The sequence below is a fragment of the Trachypithecus francoisi genome, unplaced genomic scaffold, assembly GCF_009764315.1.
Source record: "Trachypithecus francoisi isolate TF-2019V2 unplaced genomic scaffold, Tfra_2.0 Lachesis_group16, whole genome shotgun sequence".
NCBI classification, from domain to species: Eukaryota; Metazoa; Chordata; class Mammalia; order Primates; family Cercopithecidae; genus Trachypithecus; species Trachypithecus francoisi.
Window position 1 is genome coordinate 98,429,365 of NW_022681461.1, and position 22,797 is coordinate 98,452,161.

Consider the following 22,797-nt stretch of genomic DNA (forward strand, 5'->3'; position numbering starts at 1 on the left):
GGCGTCTGCAGACGGGAGTGGCCTTCAGCCCCAGAGGGGATGATGTGGGGTGAATGTGCTGTGGACGGGGACCTGAGGCACTGAGCCCGTCTCAGCCGTCCCTCCCCCGAGGACTCTGAGAGTCGCACACTCTCCCACAGGGAAGGGTCGCCCTGGGCTCTCACCTGACTCGTCTTCCGGTCTCGTCTTGCACGGCGTGGTCCTTACCAGGTGGTGCGTCTTGGTACCTGGTAGTGGAGAGGGCTTGAAGGGGATGCCACCCCTTTGCCCTCTGGCTGCCCTCCCTCCCTGTCCCTCCCACTGGCTGGTGCCAGGCTGCCTGGGGGCTCCACTTCTGTGCTGAGGGCTTCTTGGGGAGGCAGGGCCACTTATCATGGCATTGTGTTGTCCTCAAGATTTTGTAAAAATCTGAGTGTGTGTGGGGTAGGTGTCTCAGAGGGCAGGGTTTGTGTTCCAGGAGAGGAGACGTGAGGTCACCATACCTCGCCACCGGGGGTGGGGCAGTCACCTGCCAGTGTGTGCCAGGGGCTTTTTACACTGCACCCCTCAGCCTTCCAGGTCTTGTTGGGGTCGGTGTGTTTCTGCCAGGTAGCAGAGCTGAAGGCGAACTGCACCCTCAGGGCCTGTAGTGACCACTGGCATTCAGTGAGCGCATGCTGGCACCAGGCGCAGCCCTAGAGCTTTAACCACATTGGCTGGGATTTCCCTGGCAGTACCAGAAGGGCTCCTGGGCTGGGCCTGGGCGGCTCTGCCGTGGCTGGTGGGCTTGTGCCAACCAGAGCCCAGGGCGCTCCTCCCTCTGCCTTGCTCAAGCTCACAGTCCATGGCTGGGCGGGGCTGCCTTCCCCACCCAGGACGAGGCCTGCACTCCGGTGTCCATGGCCGGAGCTGGGCTCCTACTCAGCCTCTGGTTTGGAACAGTAGGCGGGTGGCTGGAAGTGGGTGGCTTGAAGGGCCTCATCTGGCCAGGCGTTGTGTCCCGACGGCGGCAGAAGCAGGCCCCCACGCTGAGCTGTGACCGTCTATCCTCATGCTTGGAGGAAGCTGGCCTGCAGCCTGGGAGCCTTCCTTTGTCCCATGACCACTCCCACACCCCCAAAGGTCAGTGTCAGCCCCATTTCCTGGCTCCTGGGCCTGTGCAGCAGCAGTGGGTACTGGGAATTTCCCCATAACGGACACCTGGGAGCCGGCATGTGGGCCCTGGGAGGCGGCAGCGGCACAGCCTGGGACTTCTGTCGGTGCTGCCCGGCAGTCTCAGCGGAGCTGCGTGTGGTGCTTGGTGCCCGTCACTGGCGTGAGCTCTCTCTGTGCCTGACTCCTCCAGCGTCAGGAGCCTCGTGGGGAAGTGGAAGGACTAGGTCGTGTGGCTGGCCCCAGCATCTGTGCTGCCTGGGGCCCAGCAGAAAGGGTGTTCTGGGAGGTACCTGGAGACCTTGGAAGGGCAGGAGCCTGCTGCTGTCCAGACATTGAGGGAGGGCCGCAAGTCACAGGAGACAGGACACAGGTCTCAGGACTCTGGGTCGTCCCAGGCCCCACCAGCCAGGGTGGGGCTGGACTCACTTTCACTCTGAGTCACATGGAGCGCCTGGGAGGTTTTGAGCAGACCAGTGACTTGATCTGACTTGGTTTTAACAGGATCACCCTGCGGTACGGGCTAGGCGGTCCTTGCAGGGCAGAGCAGGGAACCCTGCTGGGAGGGCTTCATGAAAATCGTAGCAAGTGGTGGTGGCAAGGGGCAGTGCCGCCACCCTCTGGCCTGGGGCAGCAGGAAGAGAGGCGTTTGGGGGACCCCAGGTTTGTGCCCAGCACAGCAGCTCTGTGTCTGGGGTGAAGACACAGAAACCGGCGCAGCTGCCCTCCCCACCAGGGTTGCAGCCTGGGGCTGTGAGCAGCGGCTTGGTGAGATGGAGGGGCATGGAGGCACCCGCTCACCCCAGGAGGGCGTCGAAGAGGTTGGGTATGAGGGGCTTCCCTGGATGAGACCTTGGCACAGGTGGGCGCCCCTGGAGTTGAGACACGTTCTCTCGTGCAGGCATGCTTGGTGGGTGAGCTGCGTTGCGTGTAGCTTTGAAGCCCTTTCCACTCTGGGGTGGGGTGGGAGGAAGTGAGGTTGCCATGCAGGGTGCTGACAACATCGAACATCCAGCTTGGAGAGGGGCTCCTGGTTTGCAGCATTTGCCCATTGCTGGGATGTAATTGCCAACCGGGGCAGATTTCAGGAGATCAACCAGATGTCAGCTAGCTCGCAAACTTTCCTAGTCTTGACTGTCTACCCTGAGCATCTACAAGTGGCTGGTTCTGGGGCTGGAGCCGGCTCCTCCCACAGCAGAGCTGCTGCCTGTGCTCCGAGGGGAGCCTGCAGCCCTGACCTGTCTGTCAGTTATACGAGCGCGGGAAAGGCCCAAATGGCAGCAAGGTACGAGGCTGAAGTTGGAAGTCCCAGGCGCCGGGTTAGAGCTCCTCACGTCTGCCCCACACCTTTACAGGTAGACCCGGGGCCACACCGCAGGGCCCTGGCCGTGGTTGGAGGCCTGCATGCATTCTGCACTCTGCAGCGATCCTGTGGGCGCTCCCGACTGTTTGTGCCCTCCTGGGACAGGCAGGGTGGCGGTGGCCTCTTCCTGCCAGCCCTGCCTGTGGCCAGCCACTCGGGGCCAGGGAAGCCCCAGCATCTTGCATGTGCAGAGCTCCCTGTGGTCAGCTGGGGTGCAGAGGTCGGCAGGGTCTGAGCTGCTGCTCCCACCTCTCTGATTGGCCGAGAGTCAGGCCGGGTCACAACCACGCTGCCATCACAAACCTTGGCTTGTTCTCCTGGTTACGGTAGAACCTCACTGCTTGGCCTCACTTGGGGGTGCCACCTCCCCGCCCCGTGTTTGGGTCTGCAAACGTCTGTGTTGTGCTGGCCCCACTTCCCGTGGCTGTGTTGGGCCCACATTGTGGCTGTCCACTCATGGGTCACTCTTCAGAACATTGTCATAGCCAAGCTGTCAGAGCCCAGTAGCAACTAGTCGGCCCCCACGAGTGGTTGGTTGGTGGGCAGAAGGCTGCCAGTGGCTGAGTCCCTTGACACACCTGCCTCCCAGCCTGTGCCCCAAGCCCCCACCTGGGAGCAAATGGCGTGTGCCTGAGCTCCCTCCGCCGCCCAGGCCTTCCCTCCTGGCCTGAGAGCAGTGGTTGGAGAGTCGTCCTGAGCTGGTGGCGCTTGGCTTGAACAGCTCTCCCGTCAGCCGCTCACCTGGGTGGCTGGGCAGCGGGGGTGAGTGAGTGGAGCAGGCCCTGCTGGGGCTCGACAGGTGCCCTCTGGAGCCTGCCACAGCTGGGAGAGTTGGGGTCCCCAAGGTGACTGGCCTGCCTCTCTGTTGTGCTTCCTCCCTGCAGTCGTTGCCTGGTTGGGCCCGGAAATGGGACGTCGCGCCTCCTCAGGGAGTGTAGAAGCAGCCAGGGCCTCTCCAAGCCGCTGCTGTGACAGAAAGTGATCGAGCTGCCAGAGGATGTCCACCACCACAACAGTCGCCCCCGCGGGGATCCCGGCAGCCCCGGGCCCTGTGAACCCACCGCCCCCGGAGGTCTCCAACCCCAGCAAGCCCGGCCGCAAGACCAACCAGCTGCAGTACATGCAGAATGTGGTGGTGAAGACGCTCTGGAAACACCAGTTCGCCTGGCCCTTCTACCAGCCCGTGGACGCAATCAAACTGAACCTGCCGGTGCGTAGCTGCTGCCTCCCCAAGAGCCACGTTCTGCTGCTGCCGTCCTCTGTCCCCCTCATGCTGCCCCCACTCCTGGAAAGACTGCCACTCTGGCCTTGGGAAGGTGCTGCTAAGCTGGGGACAGCCTGTGCCTCAGGAAGCCCACAGCACGAAGGCACACAGCGGCCACGTGGCCGTGGGAGAGTGGAGGGCGGCTGCCCCAGGTGCAGGAAATAGGGAGAAGCCAGGCGTGTCTGGGAGGAAAGCAGGTGGATGGTGATGGGGCTTAGGAGTTGAGGCTCGCTGGGGCCTTCTGCCTCACTGGCTCCTGCAGGATGGCCCATCTGCCAGCTTGGTGAGCCCACCTGGAGTTAGAGGCAGAGATGTTGAGGCCTGCCTTCCGGGCGAGGGTGCCCTCAGCTGCATGCTCATTTTTGACCTGGGCCCAAATAGACAAACCCTGAGCATTGCAGAGGAAGCCCTGGGCTGGTGCTTGGTGGCCTGGGCTCTAGGCTCTGCTAGGCCCTGGTCACCTGCAGGTTTAGACCCCAGAAGGTTTGGCCCCATCTCCAGTATGTAGACCTGTCCTGGGGTCTGCCCTAGCCCTGTGGGCTCCCCTCTGCACGTGCTTGGGGTCCGGAGAGAGGTTAGGCAGGAGTTTGGAGCTGGCCAAGTGCCCACCTCACCGTAGCCCACTGCCGTCAGAGATCAGAAAGTGCCTCTGGGCCAGCCCCAGTCCTCAGTCCACTTGGAAAGGCCAGGCTGTGTCCTCTTGGGAATTGCGAAAATAATTATGTAGAATCTTTTGGTAATGCCTCTGAAAATCTCTTTCCTAGGATTATCATAAAATAATAAAAAACCCAATGGATATGGGGACTATTAAGAAGAGACTAGAAAATAATTACTATTGGAGTGCAAGTGAATGTATGCAGGACTTCAACACCATGTTTACAAATTGTTACATTTATAACAAGGTAAGATGCCGGCCCAGAATACCGCTTGCAGTAAGGATTCGGGTGCTGTGTGGTGCGGATTCCCTGGCCATTCTTGCCAGTGCCAGGTGGGCCTGGGTGCTTTGCAGCAGCTCTTGGGCTGGCCCAAAGCCATCACCTGGCCGGGTGCTGTGGCTCACACCTGTAATCCCAGCACTTTGGGAGGCCAAGGTGGGCGGATCTCTTGAGCTCAGGAGTTTGAAACCAACCTGTGCAACATGGTGAAACCCCATCTCTACTAAAGATACAAAAAAATTACCCGGGTGTGGTGGCAGGCACCTATGTAATCCCAGCTACTTGGAAGGTTAAGGCAGGAGAATTAGTTAAACCTGGGAGGTGGAGGTTGCAGTGAGCCGAGATCGTGCCACTACACTCCAGCCTGGGTGACAGAGCAAGACTTCATCTCAAAAAAAAAGTGTGTGTGTGTGTGTGTGTGTGTATATATATATGTATACGTATGTGTGTATATATTACACATATTCATTTAGTTCTCTCCTGCGCTGCCAAATTTGTTAACAAATTTTAAGTATTTTTTTGAGCTACAACTAATAATGTCCTTTGTAAGCACACGGCTCCTTTCCTGACCGGTGACCTGGACTCTCTGTGTCTTCAGCCCACAGATGACATTGTGCTAATGGCCCAAGCCTTAGAGAAAATTTTTCTACAAAAAGTCGCCCAGATGCCCCAAGAGGAAGTTGAATTATTACCCCCTGCTCCAAAGGGCAAAGGCCGGAAGCCGTCTGCGGGAGTCCAGAGCGCAGGTACAGGGAGCCAGGGCGGGGAAGGGCAGAGGCCCACGGACGGATGGGCTGGGACGCGAGTCCCTTAGCCATCTGAGCTGTTTCCCGTCTGTCGTGAAGAGCTCGTGGGTGCTGGGTCTTGGCTGAGTGTGGCCTGTGGGTGATGTTGGAGGGGCATCTAGCCCAGGGATACAGATGACATTAACGCCGGAGCCGGCTGCCTTTGAGCCCACTCTAGGGAGGAGCTCATGGTCTGGGAGGATCGCCTGTCCCTGCTCTTCACCTCCCAAATCCTGCTCTCCCTTCCAGCTCCAGCCCTGAAGTCACTTCTTCCATGACACCTGGGGCCTGTGCTCCTCCTAGGGCTTTGTCTCTTCAGCACTCATTTTATTCTCTGTGACCTGAGAGTCACTGTCACCTGCTTGGCTCCCTGGTCAAGTAAGACCGCCTCTCCTTGTTGGGGAGCACGGTGGTGATTAGTGCTGTGAGCCCTGGGATCCCACCTGGCCTGGAAACCTGGCACGCAGGCGTGTCCAGGTGGAAAGGCTGACCGAGCGGGATGGTCAGTGCTGTGTGCTTTCCCGTGTTGCAGATGGGAGAAGCTGGGGGCTTAAGTATGGCCACATCCTTGGTCACTCAGCTAGTTACTGAGGGAACCGAGTTCGGTACCAGCTTTCTGTGACTCCAGGGTGGCCCTTGACTGCCAGGCCATGGGACTGCCCTGGCTTCCTTGTTCTGCCTCTTGTGGTCTGTGGCGGGGGTCTCGCCTTCATGCGGGGAGCCCTTAGCCAAGATGAGCCAGAGCAGTCCTGCCCCCAGGATGCAGGGTTGGGGGCATCTCAGCATGGAGGGCTCTTGTGGCTGGGGGTTTTGGCAGCACAGAGCTGGCCCCCATGTTCTGGCTGGAGGGGTGGCACTGGAAGCTTCTGGAAATACTAGTAGAGCCTGGCATACCAAATGTCCCTTCCTTGTCTTGAAGGTACGCAGCAAGTGGCGGCCGTGTCCTCTGTCTCCCCAGCGACCCCCTTTCAGAGCGTGCCCCCCACTGTCTCCCAGACGCCCGTCATCGCTGCCACCCCTGTACCAACCATCACTGCAAACGTCACGTCAGTCCCGGTCCCCCCAGCTGCCGCCCCACCTCCTCCTGCCACACCCATCGTCCCTGTGGTCCCTCCTACGCCGCCTGTTGTCAAGGTGAGCACCCTGAGTCCGGACGGCTGGGGCGTCCGAGCCCAGCCAGGGTTCCTGAGGTCAGGGCAGGAGCAGCGGGCGGGGGGCTCCCATCTTTCCCTGAGTGCCGGCTCTTGGGAGTGGTTCTCTCTGCACCCTGGGAGGTCAGGCCGTTGTTCCTGACGCAGATGAGGAGACCTAGGCCTGGGGAGCTGAAGGTCACACAGCTGGTAAGGGAGGGCCTGGCTGAACTTGAACCCCAGCTTCTCTGGCCAGAAGCCCTGGCCAAGGGCTTGGTCAAGGTGGGGAAGGTGTGGGAGAGAAGCAAGGGTGGGAGGGTCCCGGTCCTCCCCTGCTCACAGCCAGGAGAGTGGTGCCAGCTGTACCCACCTGGGTGCGTTGTGAGGTGCCGGCACCCAAGCCGGCCCCGCCCGTGGGCTCCACATGGGAGCATGGGGACCCGCCTATCCTGCTCCCCACTTGGCTGGGAGCTTTTCACAGCGGGCCCTGTTGGTCTCGGCAGGGAGTGGGTGCTCCCTGCAAGATTTGGGGCTAGCGAGGCCTGGTGAGTCTCCTGCTTTGGGCAGGGCCCGTGCCAGGCACTTATGTGTATTATCTTCTTCGATTTGATCCTCACAGCAACCCTCTGGGGCAGACAGTATTTCCCCCATCTTACAGATGAGGAAGCGGGCGCTCAAAGGGGTTAAATGGCTCGCCCAAGGTAAAACGCCACCTCCGTTGCTTCCCCTCCCCGTGGCCTTCACTGCCTGCACTTATGGGTGGCCCCCGGCCAAGCCGCCTCCCCCAGCGGGGGCTGTTTCTGGAGCATGTCCCATTTGCCACGGCCAGATGAGTCCATCCCTGCTCCCACCCGCCCTCTGAGGCACGCACCTGGCGCTTGGCAGCCCGTGGGTGCCTGTCAAGTGTTGTGGATAGCCGGCTCCGGCCCCTGCCAGTCCGAGGGCGGCGGCTTGGCTGGGCAGTGACTGTGGGTGGCTCTCTAGACGGCAGGTGCCGTGGGCTGGCTCCTCTCCCGCTGGGCTAAGATTAGAAGCCAGCTGAGCTGGTCTCAGGGTGCACACTGAGCCCTGGCCCCGGAACGCTGAGGTGATGCCCATGGGTGCTGGGTGCTGAGGCCCTTTACAGGCTGCCCAGAGAGACCTGCACACCCCCAGGAGGCCTGGACATTAAACATGAGTGTCTGGTGCCTGGCTCCGCCCCCAGGACACACCCGTGGAAGGCTCTGTGGGTCGCCTCCCTCCTCTCCTTGCTTGAAATAGCCTTCAGTGGCTCCCATTGCCGCCGGGATGGAGTCCAGACTCGCCCACTCACTCCCTGAAGTCCCTTGTTCCCAGAGCTGCTGTGGCTGCTTCATGCCTCCTGGTTGGGCTGCCCCTGCCCTGTGTCCGGAATGCTCTCCTGCCTCCTCCTTGTCCCGCAAAACTTGTGTTTGTCTGCGGAGTCCCCGCTGTCAGGCCCTTGTCTGGAACTTTCCTGCTGGTCTCTAAAAGCAGGGAGTTCCCAGGTCTCTGCAGCGCCGAGGTCCCCGGGTCCTGGCCTGGGTGCTTGTTAGGTGTCTGGCGAATTGCATGCAGCACCTCACACGGCTTGGGGTGTGAGGTGCGAGCCCACCCGGGACCCCTGAGCCCTCGGGGCTAAGGGAGAGAGGGGTCTCCCCACGCCCAGGTGAGGGCGGGTTTCAGAGTTGAGCCTGAGGGAGAGTCCCAGCCTCACCACTGCCAGCTGTGTGACCTTGGGCCAGTGACGTGGCCCCTGAGCCTTGGTGTCCTCTCCTGTGGGGCCGTGCATGTGGCCGCTTAGCCCAGCGCCAGGCAGGCAGACAGGCAGTGCCCCAGAAATGCGGCTGCAGTGACATGCGTCTTCGGGGCGGCGGCCTGGTTTCGGGGCTCACTGGTTATTTCACTGTCGCAGAAAAAGGGCGTGAAGCGGAAAGCAGACACAACCACTCCCACGACGTCGGCCATCACTGCCAGCCGGAGTGAGTCACCCCCGCCGTTGTCAGACCCCAAGCAGGCCAAAGTGGTGGCCCGGCGGGAGAGTGGTGGCCGCCCCATCAAGCCTCCCAAGAAGGACTTGGAGGATGGCGAGGTGCCCCAGCACGCAGGCAAGAAGGGCAAGCTGTCAGAGCACCTGCGCTACTGCGACAGCATCCTCAGGGAGATGCTGTCCAAGAAGCACGCGGCCTACGCCTGGCCCTTCTACAAGCCGGTGGACGCCGAGGCCCTGGAGCTGCATGACTACCACGACATCATCAAGCACCCGATGGACCTCAGCACTGTGAAAGTACGTGGCCGCGCGGCAGGCCCTGCTCTGCCCACGTCCTGCGGATCTGCCGTGGGTGCTAATGTCTTGTGCCGGCTGAGTGGGGGCTCTCGGGGAGCAGGGTCTCGCCTGCTGGAGAAGCGCACCCTCCGGGCTGACCCCCGTGGCCCTGGCTGTGGCTGGCAGGGCTCAGTGAGAAAGGTGTGCCCTGCCTGTGGGTCCCGGAGTCTGTGGCTCTGTTGTGTTTATTCCCATCAAACCCCTTTGGTGATTTAATTGATTTCCTACCCACCTCCCATTCTGTATCATCAGGTCAGGGGGCCCCTAGATCTAGGCCACTCTCACAGTTGGCTCAAGTTTTAAAGCTACACTTTGCCTCCCTCAAGCCCTGGATACAGGTGCCTCACAGCAAACCGGAATGAGGCGGCCGGTGGGGATGGCCTGGCTTCTGTCCCTTAAGTGCCTCCAAGCCCCACCCCCTCACCAGACGGAAGCGGGCCCTGGGCGGGTGGCAGAGCTGAGACTGAGAGCCTGGCCTCCCCCATGCCCGTCTTCTCGAGGCGGCAGCCTCTGCTTGGCCTCTTGTGTGCCTCGCAGCAGGTCAGAGTGAGTCTGGTCCCGGTGGGGGGTGGCATTTGAGCTGCGCCGCCCCAAGGCAGGGTGAGCTCCACGAGGTCTTCCCTGAGCGCCTTTCCAAACTTCTAGCTGGCACCTGGTCTCCCTCTGGGAGAGCTCTGAGCCAGCTCCCAGTGCAGGCGGTGGAGGTGTGGCCCGCCTCCTCCGCCAACTGCTGGTGGCCCTGGGAAGAGCTGCTGGGAGCCCTGTTGGGCAGGTTTTTGTTTTCATCCTGGAAAGCCAGTCGCAGTTATTCTGCACCCCCTGAGCCAGGATCCCCTGATGAAAGCCTTTTCTTCCCTGGTTGACTGGATCTCGGCCGGGACAGACCTGGCTGGCTCAGGCCCCAGTGCCGGGTGCACAGTCAGGCGAAAGCGATGAGCGTGGCCGCCTGGCTTCACTGCCGTGGGTGGGGAAGCTGAGGGCCGGAGCCACGCGGCCCAGAAGCTGCCAGGAGCCTCAGCTCCAGCCTCCAGGGCCAGGGTTTGTGTGTCTACCACAGCACAGTAACAGGAATTTCTGGAACATCACTGGGGGTTCCAGCGTTTGTGCCTGACTGAAGCTCAGCTTAATTCTGTTTTGGTCGAAGGGTCTGATATGCCCTTGAAACCGTAATAAAGAAGCTCTAGAAAACCAGTTCACTTTAAAGTTGTGATCTGCTTTGTTCGGAGCTTCCACCTCTTGTCTGTCCTGGCGCGGGGAGAAGCCAGGTGCCGTGGCAGCACCTGCTGCCTGCGAGTGTGGCCCAGACGCTGCGGGGAAAGGGCAGTGAATCAGCGAGAGAGGCCTCAGGACCTGTAGATTTTACAGGTGGAGCTTTTGGGGATGGTTTGCCCTGGCACGTGCTGAGGCAGAAAACAAGCTTTTCTCCCAACATCAGAGGCTTTCAGGTCCCTCTGTGCTCTCGGGTTCTTTCTGCCAGCCCGCCCTTCTGGATGGGTCTCACGTCCGAGGGCACAGGGTGCGGGCCCTGAGTTGGGGGGTGCCCTCTGCGGGTTAGGACCCAGCCCCTCCATCTCACTAGCACCTGGATGAATGCAGCCTGGACCCCATGGAGCGGTCGGGGTAGACTCGCCCTGCCCTTGCGTGTGTCCCCCTCGAGGTCCCCGACAAGGTCCCTCTCCTTGAAGCCGTCCCGGGATGGGAAACTCACTCCCTCCGGCTCAGTGTGACCCCTTTTTGCCCCAACTGGTGTGTTCCCAGTGGCCACCTTGAAACGTCCGTCGACGATCCTGCCTCTGGCCACTCCCTGGCCGAGCCACCTGCACCTCCCAGCTCTGGGGACTGACTGTGTGCCCCTTCTCACCCCTGCCACCTGGGACTGTCTGCCCAGGCCTTGGCCTCAGTTCTCTGCTTGCCAAAGCCAGGTGGGACGTGCGGTGGGTTTTGCTCTAGGGTCTCTGTGTGGCTGAGTAAACGTGGGTGGGTGTCGGCCCACACGCCCCCATTGCCTCCACCCCCTGGGGTTCAGGAACTGCCGCTGGACACAGCATGGAGTCCCTTAGGTCCAGCACGGCTCCTGGGATACCGGGGTGCTTCTGTAAGACGCAAGCTGGCTAACGGCTACTGGCTTCCTCGAGGGAAAAATAACATTTCCTTGTGTAGACTGAGCAGGTCCCTGTTGTTGGTGGAATCTGACTTTGCCGCAGCTTCATGCCACTCCGGGGCTGCTGATGGCATGTCGGCATGTGAAGATTGACCCACTGTGTGTGAAGGGACGCGCTGGACAAGGAAGGGGCTAAGGGACACCCGCGGGAACCCGGGATTTCTCGTTGAGCGCCTTTTTCTTCCAACCGGGAGATCTGTCTCTGGAGTCCCAGACCCTCCCTACCAAGCCATCGAGTCACCCTCTCATGTCCTCACTTTGAGCTTCCTTGTATGAGGTCCCAGAGAACTGGGGTGTCCTGCTGGTCAGGCCAGTAGGCACTGCCCTGGAGCTGGCAGTGGCCCCTGCTCCACAGTTCATCTCGTGGGGTGTGGCAGAGAGTCCTGAGGCCACAGGCCACGCTCACTGACCCCTGTTGCTGTGTGTTGCAGAGGAAGATGGATGGCCGAGAGTACCCAGACGCACAGGGCTTTGCTGCTGATGTCCGGCTGATGTTCTCGAATTGCTACAAATACAATCCCCCAGACCACGAGGTGGTGGCCATGGCCCGGAAGCTGCAGGTAACCCGAGGCTGGGCACAGGTGGGGCGGCTCAGCTCGGCGCCGTGGGCATCCTGGCCTCGGTGTGGGGTGGGTGCCCAGGTAATTGTCCAGCTGAGGAAGGCCTCAGCCTCATTCCCTCAACACGTTTTTCCTGAGTGCCAACCAGGTCCTGCCAGGCTCTGAGCTGGGTTCCAGGAGCTGCCGCTGGGGCAGGGCAGCCAGTGAGCAGGCGGGACCACTGGGACTCTGTAGGGGTGCCACAGCAGTGAGCCTTTCCCTCTAGGGGCTGGTGCATGTACCAGGTGGGATGGCAGATGCCCTTGCTCCTGTGGCTTCACCAACTGTAGTTTCCAGCAAGTCTCTGTGGCAAGGAGAGGCTTGGACACTAGCCTGACAGTGCAGCCGGTGGATGAATTAGATGACAGTGGCTTGTGTAGCATTTTGCTTTTCTGACAACAGAAGTAAAAGGCGGATTGGAGAAGATGCAGGAAGCGGTGGGATGTCTTAAGGGAAAACAGGAGTGTCTTGGTCTGGCTCTCAGCACTGGGACTTTGTGAACATGCACAGACCTCACAGAGATATTTGTGTTTGTGTGTGGACGTGTGTGCGCGCGTGGACCTGTGTGCGTGCGTGTGCGCGCGCGTGGACCTGTGTGCGTGCGTGTGTGCGCGCGCGTGGACCTGTGTGCGTGCGTGTGTGTGCGTGTGTGGACCTGTGTGCGTGCGTGCGTGTGCGCGCGTGGACCTTTGCATGCGTGCGTGTGCGCGTGTGGACCTGTGTGTGTGCGTGTGTGGACCTGTGTGCGTGCTCCTGACTGCATGTGCATTTTTCTGCCAAAGTCCAGGTCCCGCACATATATTTTGGTGTGGGTGGATGCGCCAGAATCTATTCTTACCTTTTCTAGTTGTGATCGCAGGTGGTTTGCTCTTATGAAAAACAGCACCACTATTATAAATGTTATTTAATCAAAGGACTTGATTTTTGGAGGAAAGGGGAGAATGATGGGTATGTGTTCTCTTCCAGCATGCTTTTCCTGTTCACGGGACCTAGAATGTTGTGTAAGATGTTCGCAATCCTTGCACAGACTGTTTTGAAATCCCCGAGCAGTCCGTGGTATTACTGTGGATGGCACAGGACCCATAAAAGGGGCAGAGAGAGAAACTCATTCCCCCACTGCGAGTCCTGCTGCCTTTCCCACCCTCCCGCACACAGGGCCTGCCCAAGTTCCTCTCCCAGGCACTGCTGCCATTGCCACCCTCTCTCTGCACTGGGTCCTGCAGGGGATGATGGCAGAGTGGTCCTGGAGGTCCCATTACATCCAGAGGAAGCCATCAGAACCCCAGTTTTATACCGAGACCTTGCTCACTGTGTCTTGAACCCAAAAGACCTTGCAAAGCCCAGTCTTCTGGAGCCTGATAAATGCTGGGTTGAGTTTCACGAGGGACCTGAGCATAGAGGATGGAAACCCAGGCTTGCAGACCAAGCAGGGACGCCGGCAGCTCTGCCCCCCCCCACTCCTGCAACAGGTGCTGTTGGATAGACATGGTGCTCACGCGGGTAATCCCAGCACTTTGGGAGGCGGAGGTGGGAGGATCACTTGAGGCCAGGCATTTGAGACCAGCTGTCTCTACCACAGATTTTCAAAACGAGCCACGTGTGGTGGTGTGTCCCTAGTACCAGCTACTCAGGAGAGTGAGATGGCAGGATCACCTGAGCCCAGGCGTTAGAGACTGCAGTGAGCTGTGATTGCACTGCACTCCAGCCTGGGCAACAGAGTGAGACCCTGAGGCCAATGGATTTCCATGACTGAGCACTCTTTAGCAATTGTGCCATTTTATCAATTGAGCTGTGGGGTTAGAGCCCAACAGCAAAATGACCTGACCTGAATGACCTTCAAGGTTGTCAACCGAGTGGGGGCCTGGGTCGCTGCTCTGTCGGTTGGGTTGCCTCTGGGGACACCGGAGAGGAGTGCCCGGGATATGAGAGCCTGGGATGGGCTTTTCCAGAGCTGGGTCCAGCCTGAACAGTGGAGGCACATCACGTGTGCGGACCGTGTGGATTCAGGTTTCTGAGCTTGGCAAAGAAATCTCCCCTCATTTCTGCATCACTGTGCATCCCTGTCTTCACTGAGCCTGGGCTGCCCCAGGGAGGGGGACGTTTGCTGAGAGAGGCTACTGAGGGCCTAGGTCCTGGTCCAAAGGCTTTCCAAAGTCAATTTTGATAGGAAGTTCGGGTGTGATGGCGCACGCCTGTAATCTCAGCACGTTGGGAGGCCAGGGTGGGAGGATCACTTGAGCTCAGGGGTTCAAGACCAGCCTGGGGAACAGAGCAGGACCCTGTCCCTACAGAAAATAAAGTAGGCTGGGCGTGGTGGCTCACACCTGTAATGCCAGCACTTTAGGAGACCCAGACAGGCAGATCACAAGGTCAGGAGTTCGAGAATAGCCTGACCAACATGGTAAAACTCCGGCTCTACTAAAAATACCAAAAATTAGCTGGGAGTGGTGGCATGCACCTGTGATCCCAGCTACTTGGGAAGCTGAGGCAGGAAAATCACTTGAAACCAGGGTGTGGAGGTGCAGTGAGCTGAGATCATGCCATTGCACTCCAGCCTGGGCAAAAGAGCAAGACTCTGTCTTGAGAGAAAAAAAAAATAGTAAAAAAAAAAAAAAAAAATATATATATATATATATATATATATATGTTATAAAATATTTATATATATGTATTTATATTTGAGACAGCGTCTCACTCTGTCACCCAGGCTGGAGTGCAATGGCATGATTTCAGCTCACTGAAGCCTCTACCTCCTGGGTTCAAGCAATCCACCCATCACAGCCTCCCAAGCAGCTAGGATCACAGGCGTGTGCCGCCATGACTGGCTCATTTTTATATTTTTTTGTACATAAAATATTGATAGGACTAGACTTTGGCCTTTTGGACCAACTTTTGGAGTTAACCCTTCATGAGATGTGATGCTACAGTCAGTTCCGGGGTGAAGAGATGGGGAGAGGTCAACACTCTTTGGACTCCTGTGGCTGTGGAGGACCCTGTCCAAGTTCAAAGGGAGACGCTCCCGTGTCACAGCAGGGACAGCCCCGGGGAGCTTCGGGCCAGCAGGCTGTGAGGATGCGTGCATCTTCTAGAGAGGGCTCATGGAGTTGGTGAAGGGAGCTGTGGGTCAGCTCCTGTGTCCCCTGCTCCCAGGCCTGTCCCCAGGAATTGCCTGGGGAGGGAGGGAGGGCGAGTTGGAGGCGACCACAGCCCCCCAGGAAGGCGGGACCCTGTCTCCTCCTGGCCCGACCTTCATAACAGCTGTGTGTGCTGCCCCAGGGGCACTTCAGGAACCCTGAGGGCCCACACCAAGGGGCAGCCCCATGGGGGTCCATGTCTTCAGGGCAACCTCTGTTCTCCCGCAGGACGTGTTTGAGATGAGGTTTGCCAAGATGCCGGATGAGCCCGTGGAGGCGCCGGCACTGCCTGCCCCCGCGGCCCCCGTGGTCAGCAAGGGTGCTGAGAGCAGCCGTAGCAGCGAGGAGAGCTCTTCGGATTCAGGCAGCTCGGACTCAGAGGAGGAGCGGGCCACCAGGCTGGCAGAGCTGCAGGAGCAGGTGGGCACTGGCATACCCGGGTAGGGTTCAGGGGCTGAGGCGGGATTGCTGGCACGGCAGCCCAAGGTCCGTCCCTTTGCATGGTTCCCTCCCCTGCCCTGTGTGCCACAGCAGCTGCCGTCGTGCTTCCTCGTAAAGGCACTCAGAGTGCCCTCCCCTGGCCTGGGGTGGTGCGAGCCTAACCCACAGCACACATGGGTGGCTGCGCTGACTCGTGGCTGGGATGTTTCTGGAGACCTGGCGGGCCTCAGGTGGGAGCTTAGTGGTCATGTGTGGTTATGTGTGCCTTGCTCTGCTTGGGAAAGGCCTGTGAGGCACTTGGAGAGGCCGCAGTAGTGCCTGGGCTCCAAGCAGTCACTTGCAGTGGGGTGGGATGCGGGCTCCAGGGTCCCGAGGGCCCTGCCGTGCAGCTGCCCAGCCCCAGCCCAGCTGCCAGGCTGTGCTTCCTCCCCCTTCTCTGCCTCGCTTTCCTCGTTTGCAGTATGGGACAGATGTCGCCCCCTCTGAGCTGTCTCGAGGTCGAATTGAGAAAGATGTGAATTGTTTCCCCAAACCTCTGGCAGCCAGCCAGGTGCATAATTTCTGGGACCCCAGATTGAGAGAAAATAGAGCAGGGCTGTCGAGTCAGGAGGGGAACAGCATGAATCAGGGCTGCAAGGACAGCGATGGCCCTGCAGTCCCCAGAGTTGGGCCGGACATTTGATTTTGGAGTGGCAAGGACACACAGCGGGGAAGACGTCTGTGAGGTGGCAGCTCCTCCACCCACCCGCTGTCTTCCTTGCACAGACCACCCAGAGGCAGGGACAGGCCGTGTCCTCGCCTGGGCAGTGCCTCTCCTCTCCAATGGGGTGGCTGCAGTGGGGAGGGCGAGGCGCTTGGCACACTGCCAGCTGCAGGGCGGCCCCGGATGAATGCTGGCTGCTAGCAGTGGTTTGTTTTAACCCCGGAGACCTGCGTGTTATCAAATGGCTTCCCAGAAGTTACTGATGAAAATGTCCTTTGTGCGGGCATGTAAACTTCTAGAGTCCTTCCTCATCTAAACAGTGGTAATAAAAATGTGAGCTGCCCACCTAATGTAGATGATGGGTTCATGGGTGCAGCAAACCACTGTGGCACATGTGTACCTATGTAACAAACCTGCACGTTCTGCACATGTATCGCAGAACTTAAAGTATAATAAGTTTTTTTAAAAAAGTTAGCTGCCCTTATTGAGTCCCTGTTGTGCAGCCTGTGCAGTGCTACGCCTGTGGCCAGGCAGCTCTTTCCCACTGCAGGTGAGGAAGCCGAGGCGGAGAGGGCTCATGACTCACTAGGGGTCACAGGGAAGTGAGAGGCAGAGCAGGGACCGGGTGCTCCTGGTTCACCTCCGCGCCCAGCCGAGGCAGCTCTGACATCGCCCCAAGCCCCTTCCAGTCCAGGGCCCCAGGCAGCCCCAGTGGTGTGGGCTGTGCCTGACGCCTGCTCAGCTGCCCGCTCTTTTCCAGCTGAAGGCCGTGCACGAGCAGCTGGCCGCCCTGTCTCAGGCCCCAGTAAACAAACCAAAGAAGAAGAAGGAGAAGAAGGAGAAGGAGAAGAAGAAGAAGGATAAGGAGAAGGAGAAGGAGAAGCACAAGGTGAAGGCCGAGGAAGAGAAGAAGGCCAAGGTGGCTCCGCCTGCCAAGCAGGCCCAGCAGAAGAAGGCTCCTGCCAAGAAGGCCAACAGCACGACCGTGGCCGGCAGGTGGGCTCCAGACCTGCTCAGGCTCCAAGAGCCCGGCGCTCGGTGTGCTGTGGGGGTTCACGTAGGAGCAGTGCTGGGATTGGGGGCTTTGTGCCGTGGCCACCTGGAAACCGGGGTGATGGGGGCGGGGAGACTGAGGACCTGATGAGACCTGTGCTGGGAAGTCCGGGGGCTCAGGTGGTGCTGCTCAGCTGTCTGCAGGGCAGGCCTGGATTCTGGGCATTGAAGTGTTGCCACGGCCTGGTCTCCACATCTTGAAACTTTTGGGATGTTTTCCTGATCTGGGCCAAGGATCTTGACTTGGGGGAGTTGGGCGCCCCATTTTGGGCTTGCCCATATTCAGGGGACGGGTGGTGGCATCGTGCACAGCTGCATTCAGCCTCCTTCGGGAGCCCCTGCTGTGGCTGGACACCACCCTGAAGAGTGTCTGCTGGGGACACGCAGGAGCCACAAAGCACTATGAGCTAGTAGGGAAGGAGCTCAGGCCCAGGATTCCTCTCCCAGCCAGGTAGAAGGGAGGCTTCCCAGGGGGAGGCAGCAGCTGTGTGGGAGACAGCTTGGCAGCCGAGGGCTGGGGAGGGAGTTCCAACAACAGGGAACAGTGGGTACAAAGCCGCAGAGGCCAGCAGGACGTGCTCCTTTTGGGAATGAGGGCAAATTTGGCACCACTGAAAAAGAACGAGTTGGGAAAAGAGGTGAGTTGAGGCTGCTGAGATCGGCCGGCTTCGTGTGAGGTGTTCACGCTTCCTTTCCAAGTAGATGAAGGGGAGTTAGGATGTAAGCTCAGCATGGTCGGATCCTTGCCGCTATGGAGAAGAGCTGAGTGGGAATCTGGAATGGAAGACGGGATACCCCTTTGGAGGTTATCGTGGCTGTGCAGGCAAGATAAATTGGTGTGGCTCTGGAGATAGAGTAATTTGGGAGGTGGCATGGCCAGGTCTTGGTGCTTGGAGGGGGGATGAGAGGAGCCTGGGGGTCCTGGGTTTGCGCTTGGATGGCTGGGTCAGCCATTAATGGAGACAGTGAGTGGAATGGTTGGGGTGGGTCTTTCCTTCCCTTCTTTTCTCCCTCCCTCCCTCTTTCCTTTTTGGAGAGGGATGCAAAAATCCATTTTTCTTATACTGGTTGAGTATCCTTTATCTAAAATAAGGGTGTTTCTAGAATAAAAAGTGCTTCAGATTTTGGATTTTTTCAGAGTTTGGAATTTTTGCATTATACTCCCCATTGAGCATCTTAAATCTGAAGCATCTCAAATCTGAAAATCTGAAATGCTCCGGTGAGCATTTCCTTTGAGCGTCACGTTAAGACTCAGACAGTTTCAGATTTTGGAGCATTTTGGATTTTTGGTTTTGGGATACCCAGCCTGTTCTCTCTTTGTCTAGTTTTAGTATCGTTATAATGCTGGCCTCAAAAATGAATTGGGGCCAGGTGTGGTGGCTCCCACCTGTAATCCCAGCACTTTGGGAGGCCAAGGCAGGAGGATCACTTGAGCTCAGGAGTTTGAGACCACCATGAGCAACACAGTAGGACTCTTGTCTCTTAAAAAAAAAAAAAAGTCTTGGGATATAATATTCAAGTGATTAGAGGCAATTAAAAAATGATTTAAGGCCGGGTGCAGTGGCTCACACCTGTAATCCCAGAAATTTGGGAGGCTGAGGCGGGCAGATCAGCTGAGGTCAGGAGTTTGAGACTAGCCTGGCCAACATGGGTAAAACCCTGTCTCTACTAAAAATAGAAAAAATTAGCCAGACGCGGTGGTGGGCGCCTGTAATCCCAGCTACTCGGGAGGCTGAGATAGGAGAATCGCTTGAATCCGGGAGGCAGAGGTTGCAGTGAGCTAAGATCATGCCACTGTACTCTAACCTGGGCGACAGAGTGAGACTTGGCCTCAGAAAAAAAAAAAGATTTGAAAAGTGTTACCCTTCTTCTGTTTTCTGGAGTAAATTTATAGAATTGATATTAATACTTAAATGTTTGGTAGGATTCACTAGCAAAAGCATCTGAGCCTGGAGTTTTGATTGTTGGAAAGTTTTTAATCATGAATTCAATTATTTTAATAGGTATAGACTTATTAGATTATCAATTTCTTCTTGAGTGAGTTTTAGAGGTTTAGGCCTTTGAAGGCATTAATCCATTCCACTCAGATAGTCAAACTTATGGACATAGGTTATTTGTTAGTATTTCTCTATTATCATTTTATTGTCTGTAGGGCCTGTAGTGGTGTGTCTCTTTCATTCCTGATATTGGTAATTTGTGTCTTTTTTCTTGGTGACTCTGGATAGAGACTTACAATTTTATTGATCTTTCAAAGAAACATAATTAGATTTCATTGATTTTTTTAAAAAAATGTTTTTACTTTTATTTCTCATCTTCACCGTTTCCTTTTGCTTAGTTTAGACTTGGCTTCCTTTTACAAGGTAGAAGATTAGATTACTGACTTGAAATCTCATTTTGATTTTTTTATTTAAAAAATTTTTTTGAGAAGGAGTTTCGCTCTGTTGCCCAGGCTGGAGTGCAGTGGCATGATCTTGGCTCACTGCAACCTCCGCCTCCCGGGTTCAAGTGATTCTCCTGCCTCAGCATCCCAAGTAGCTGGGATTACAGGTGCCCGCCACCATGGCTGGCTCATTTTTGCATTCTTAGTAAAGCCAGGGTTTTGCCATGTTGGCCAGGCTGGTCTCAAACTCCTGACCTCAGGTGATCCACCCGCCTCGGCCTCCCAAAGTGCTGGGATTACAGGCGTGAGCCACCATGCCCGTCCCTGCATTGTCCTTTTTTCCTGAAAATATTCCTTTTTCTGAAGTTTACTTTGTCTGAAATTAATATAGCCACCCCAGCTTTCTTTTGACTAATGTTTGCATGGTATATATTTTTTCTCACTTTTTTCCTTTTAACCTACCTAGAACATTATATTTAAAGTGACATTTGTGTAGACACTATGTAAGTTGGGTCTTGTTTTTTTAATCCAACCTGAGTATCTCTTCCTTTTAGTTGGTGTGTTTAGACCATTTATATTTCTTTCTTTTTTTTCTTTTTCTTTTTCTTTTTCTTTTTTTTTTTTTTTGAGATGGAGTCTTGCTCTGTCACCCAGGCTGGAGTGCAGTGGCAAGATCTTGGCTCACTGCAGCCTCTGCCTCCCTGGTTCAAGCAATTCTCCTGCCTCAGCCTCCCATGTAGCTGGGATTACAGGTATGTGCCACCTCGCCCGGCTAATTTTTTGTATTTTTAGTAGAGACCGGGTTTCACTCTGTTAGCCAGGATGGTCTCGATGTACTGACCTCGTGATCCGCCCGCCTCAGCCTCCCAAAGGGTGGGATTACAGGTGTGAGCCACCATGCCGGGCCTTAGACAGTTTATATTTCACATCATTATTGATATAATTGGATTTTAGTCTATCATTTTATTATTTTCTTTTTCCTCTGTGTTTTTTGTTCCTTTGTTCCCCCTTTTTGCCTTCTTTTGGATTACCTGAATACAGAGATCATTTCTTGACCTGTGGAGTTTGAGACGCCTATGGGGTGTGGAGAGGAACTAACCTCTGTAATTGTTTTCTGGCCAAGGTCTGGAAACCCCGCAGCTGGGAGCAACTTTTCTAACCTTGGATTTTCTGCCTTGGGGCACCACTTTGGGAAGAAAGCTTGGTCCCAGAGAACAGCCTGCTGTTGGGAGGAAGGGGTGTGTGCAGTGGGCTCCCAGGGCAGGCAGACAGAGACTCAACGCCACGTTGCTCTGTCTTCTGCCCCAGACAGCTGAAGAAAGGCAGCAAGCAGGCATCTGCCTCCTACGACTCGGAGGAAGAGGAGGAAGGCCTGCCCATGAGCTACGATGAAAAGCGCCAGCTTAGCCTGGACATCAACCGGCTGCCCGGGGAGAAGCTGGGCCGGGTGGTACACATCATCCAGTCTCGGGAGCCCTCGCTCAGGGACTCCAACCCCGACGAGATAGAAATTGACTTTGAGACTCTGAAACCCACTACTTTGCGGGAACTGGAGAGATACGTCAAGTCTTGTTTACAGAAAAAGCAAAGGAAACCGTTCTGTAAGTTGCCTGGGTGGAGCATGGTGCTCGAAGCTCCTCTCCCCTCCTTGGCCTGCCCCTCCTGTCACTCCTCACAGACCCTGTGCAGCGAGTGTGGGCACAGGGCTGCTACACTGTCTTGGCTCCTTGGTCCCACCACAGATGCCCTGAGGATATCTGTGCTCAGCCAGGGCCAGTGGGCTTGGGGCTGAACCCAGGCCTGAGCCCCACCCAGCCAGAGCCCTCTTGCCCTATTCTCGGGGACATGGGCAGCACTGCGTGCCTTGGCCTTAACCTTGTCCAGGGAAGGTGCGACCCTGGGGCTGGACTTCAGCCCCAAACCCCATTCATTCAGGGCCCAGTTAGGGTCCTCACTGCATGCCTTCCTGAGGTTCCCTCCATTTGGGGCCTTGGCTGCAGGTGACCTCTCATGGTCCCTTGCAGGACAGACGGGCTTCTCTTATAACAGGGACACCCTCCCTTTGACTGGAGTCACAAGTCCAGAGGCCTCACAGGACGGACCCTGGGGCACCGGCCCAGGTTTCCCTGAAGTCAGTGGCAGGAACGAGTCACTGCTGGGGTCTGCAGGTCTGGCAGAGGAGGAGGGAGGGCAGACCCGAGGCGGCCCTTGTGGCGACCCCCACAGGCTGCCCATTGAGTGCAGAGCTCACTTGAACTTGCATGTGGCCTCTCGGGTGTACCTGGGGTGTGCATGAGACTCTCAGAGCGAGTCTCCTTTTCCTGGATGGAATATCTGTGTGGTCATGGTGCGTCTGACCCACGGCAGGTCACCAGGTCAACTTGCAGGGAGTGACTCAGGAGTGTCAGGCAGTGGGGAGCAGCGGCCCTGGTGAGGCAGGTCCATGAATCAGAGGCTCTGGCCCTGCACATGAGGGACACTGGCCAAACCACATCCTGCCCGTGCACCTGCTGGCACCGTAGGAATGGCCTCTGTCACCTTAGGAGCCAAGCTTTGCACACCCTGAGGGCTCAGCAGATGCGGGTGGTGGTGGGTCTGTCTCAACCCAGTCATTTCTGCCACTTGAAGCACTGGTGACAGCTCTGCGTCTGTCAGCTCCCAGACCCATGAAAGCTGGGCAGCTGGTGTGGATGCCAGTGTGTAGGGCTGGGGCCTTAGTCACCTGGATGCAGCCCTGGCTCCTTTCCCATCGGTCCCCTCTGCAGTCTGAGTGCCCATTTGTTCCCCGACAGCAGCAAGCGGGAAGAAACAGGCAGCCAAGTCGAAAGAGGAGCTAGCTCAGGAAAAGAAGAAGGAGCTGGAAAAGCGTCTGCAGGACGTCAGCGGGCAGCTGAGCAGCAGCAAGAAACCTGCCCGGAAAGGTACCGCCTGCAGCCGCCATGCCACCTCTCTTTGGTGGGGGTTAGGGGGTGTCAGCAGTAGGGATTTGAGCATCAAGCAGGCCCACGTCTGAGTGTGGCTTACCTGATGAACTCCATGTTCTTAGATGAGCTCTTGAGCTCCTGAAACCGCAATTTCCTTGTCTGTCACTGGGGGGTCACACCCCAACCCTGCAGGGAGGTGTGCAAGGTAGGGGGTGTGTGAATACACCCAATTCTAGGGCACCATAGACAGAGGACCCCCCAGGAAAGGGCTCTTGTGGGGCTCGACCGGGCAGCCCAGCCCCTAGGCAGTGAGCTTTCTGACTGTTCCCTGGCAGTGGCAGCAGTTCACAGCAGGCTGAGGTAGCAGAGGTGGGAGGCCCAGCCCCATGCCCTGCGCATTGCCGGGTCTTGTGTTCAGGGGAGCCAGCATTTGAGCCCTTGCCTCCGTTTTTGGACCCTGTTAGAGCACGC

General features: G+C 57.4%; 1 protein-coding gene across 4 annotated transcripts in view; it reads left to right on the forward strand.

Moving 5' to 3' along the window:
* Nucleotides 1-22,797, forward strand: part of BRD3 (bromodomain containing 3) — a 38,282-nt gene that overhangs the window by 11,597 nt on the left and 3,888 nt on the right. For 2 of the 4 annotated variants that reach the window (XM_033238635.1, XM_033238633.1), the window contains exons 2-11: nt 3,379-3,704; nt 4,523-4,660; nt 5,292-5,439; nt 6,398-6,612; nt 8,521-8,892; nt 11,524-11,652; nt 15,054-15,245; nt 16,730-16,965; nt 20,711-21,003; nt 22,195-22,323. In XM_033238635.1, coding sequence (XP_033094526.1) covers nt 3,492-3,704; nt 4,523-4,660; nt 5,292-5,439; nt 6,398-6,612; nt 8,521-8,892; nt 11,524-11,652; nt 15,054-15,245; nt 16,730-16,965; nt 20,711-21,003; nt 22,195-22,323 — 2,065 coding nt within the window. In that variant the 5' untranslated portion in view covers nt 3,379-3,491. Of the gene's footprint in view, nt 1-2,101; nt 3,257-3,378; nt 3,705-4,522; nt 4,661-5,291; nt 5,440-6,397; nt 6,613-8,520; nt 8,893-11,523; nt 11,653-15,053; nt 15,246-16,729; nt 16,966-20,710; nt 21,004-22,194; nt 22,324-22,797 lie in introns of those variants that run through there. The other 2 variants (XM_033238634.1, XM_033238637.1) reach the window with 2 other exon arrangements.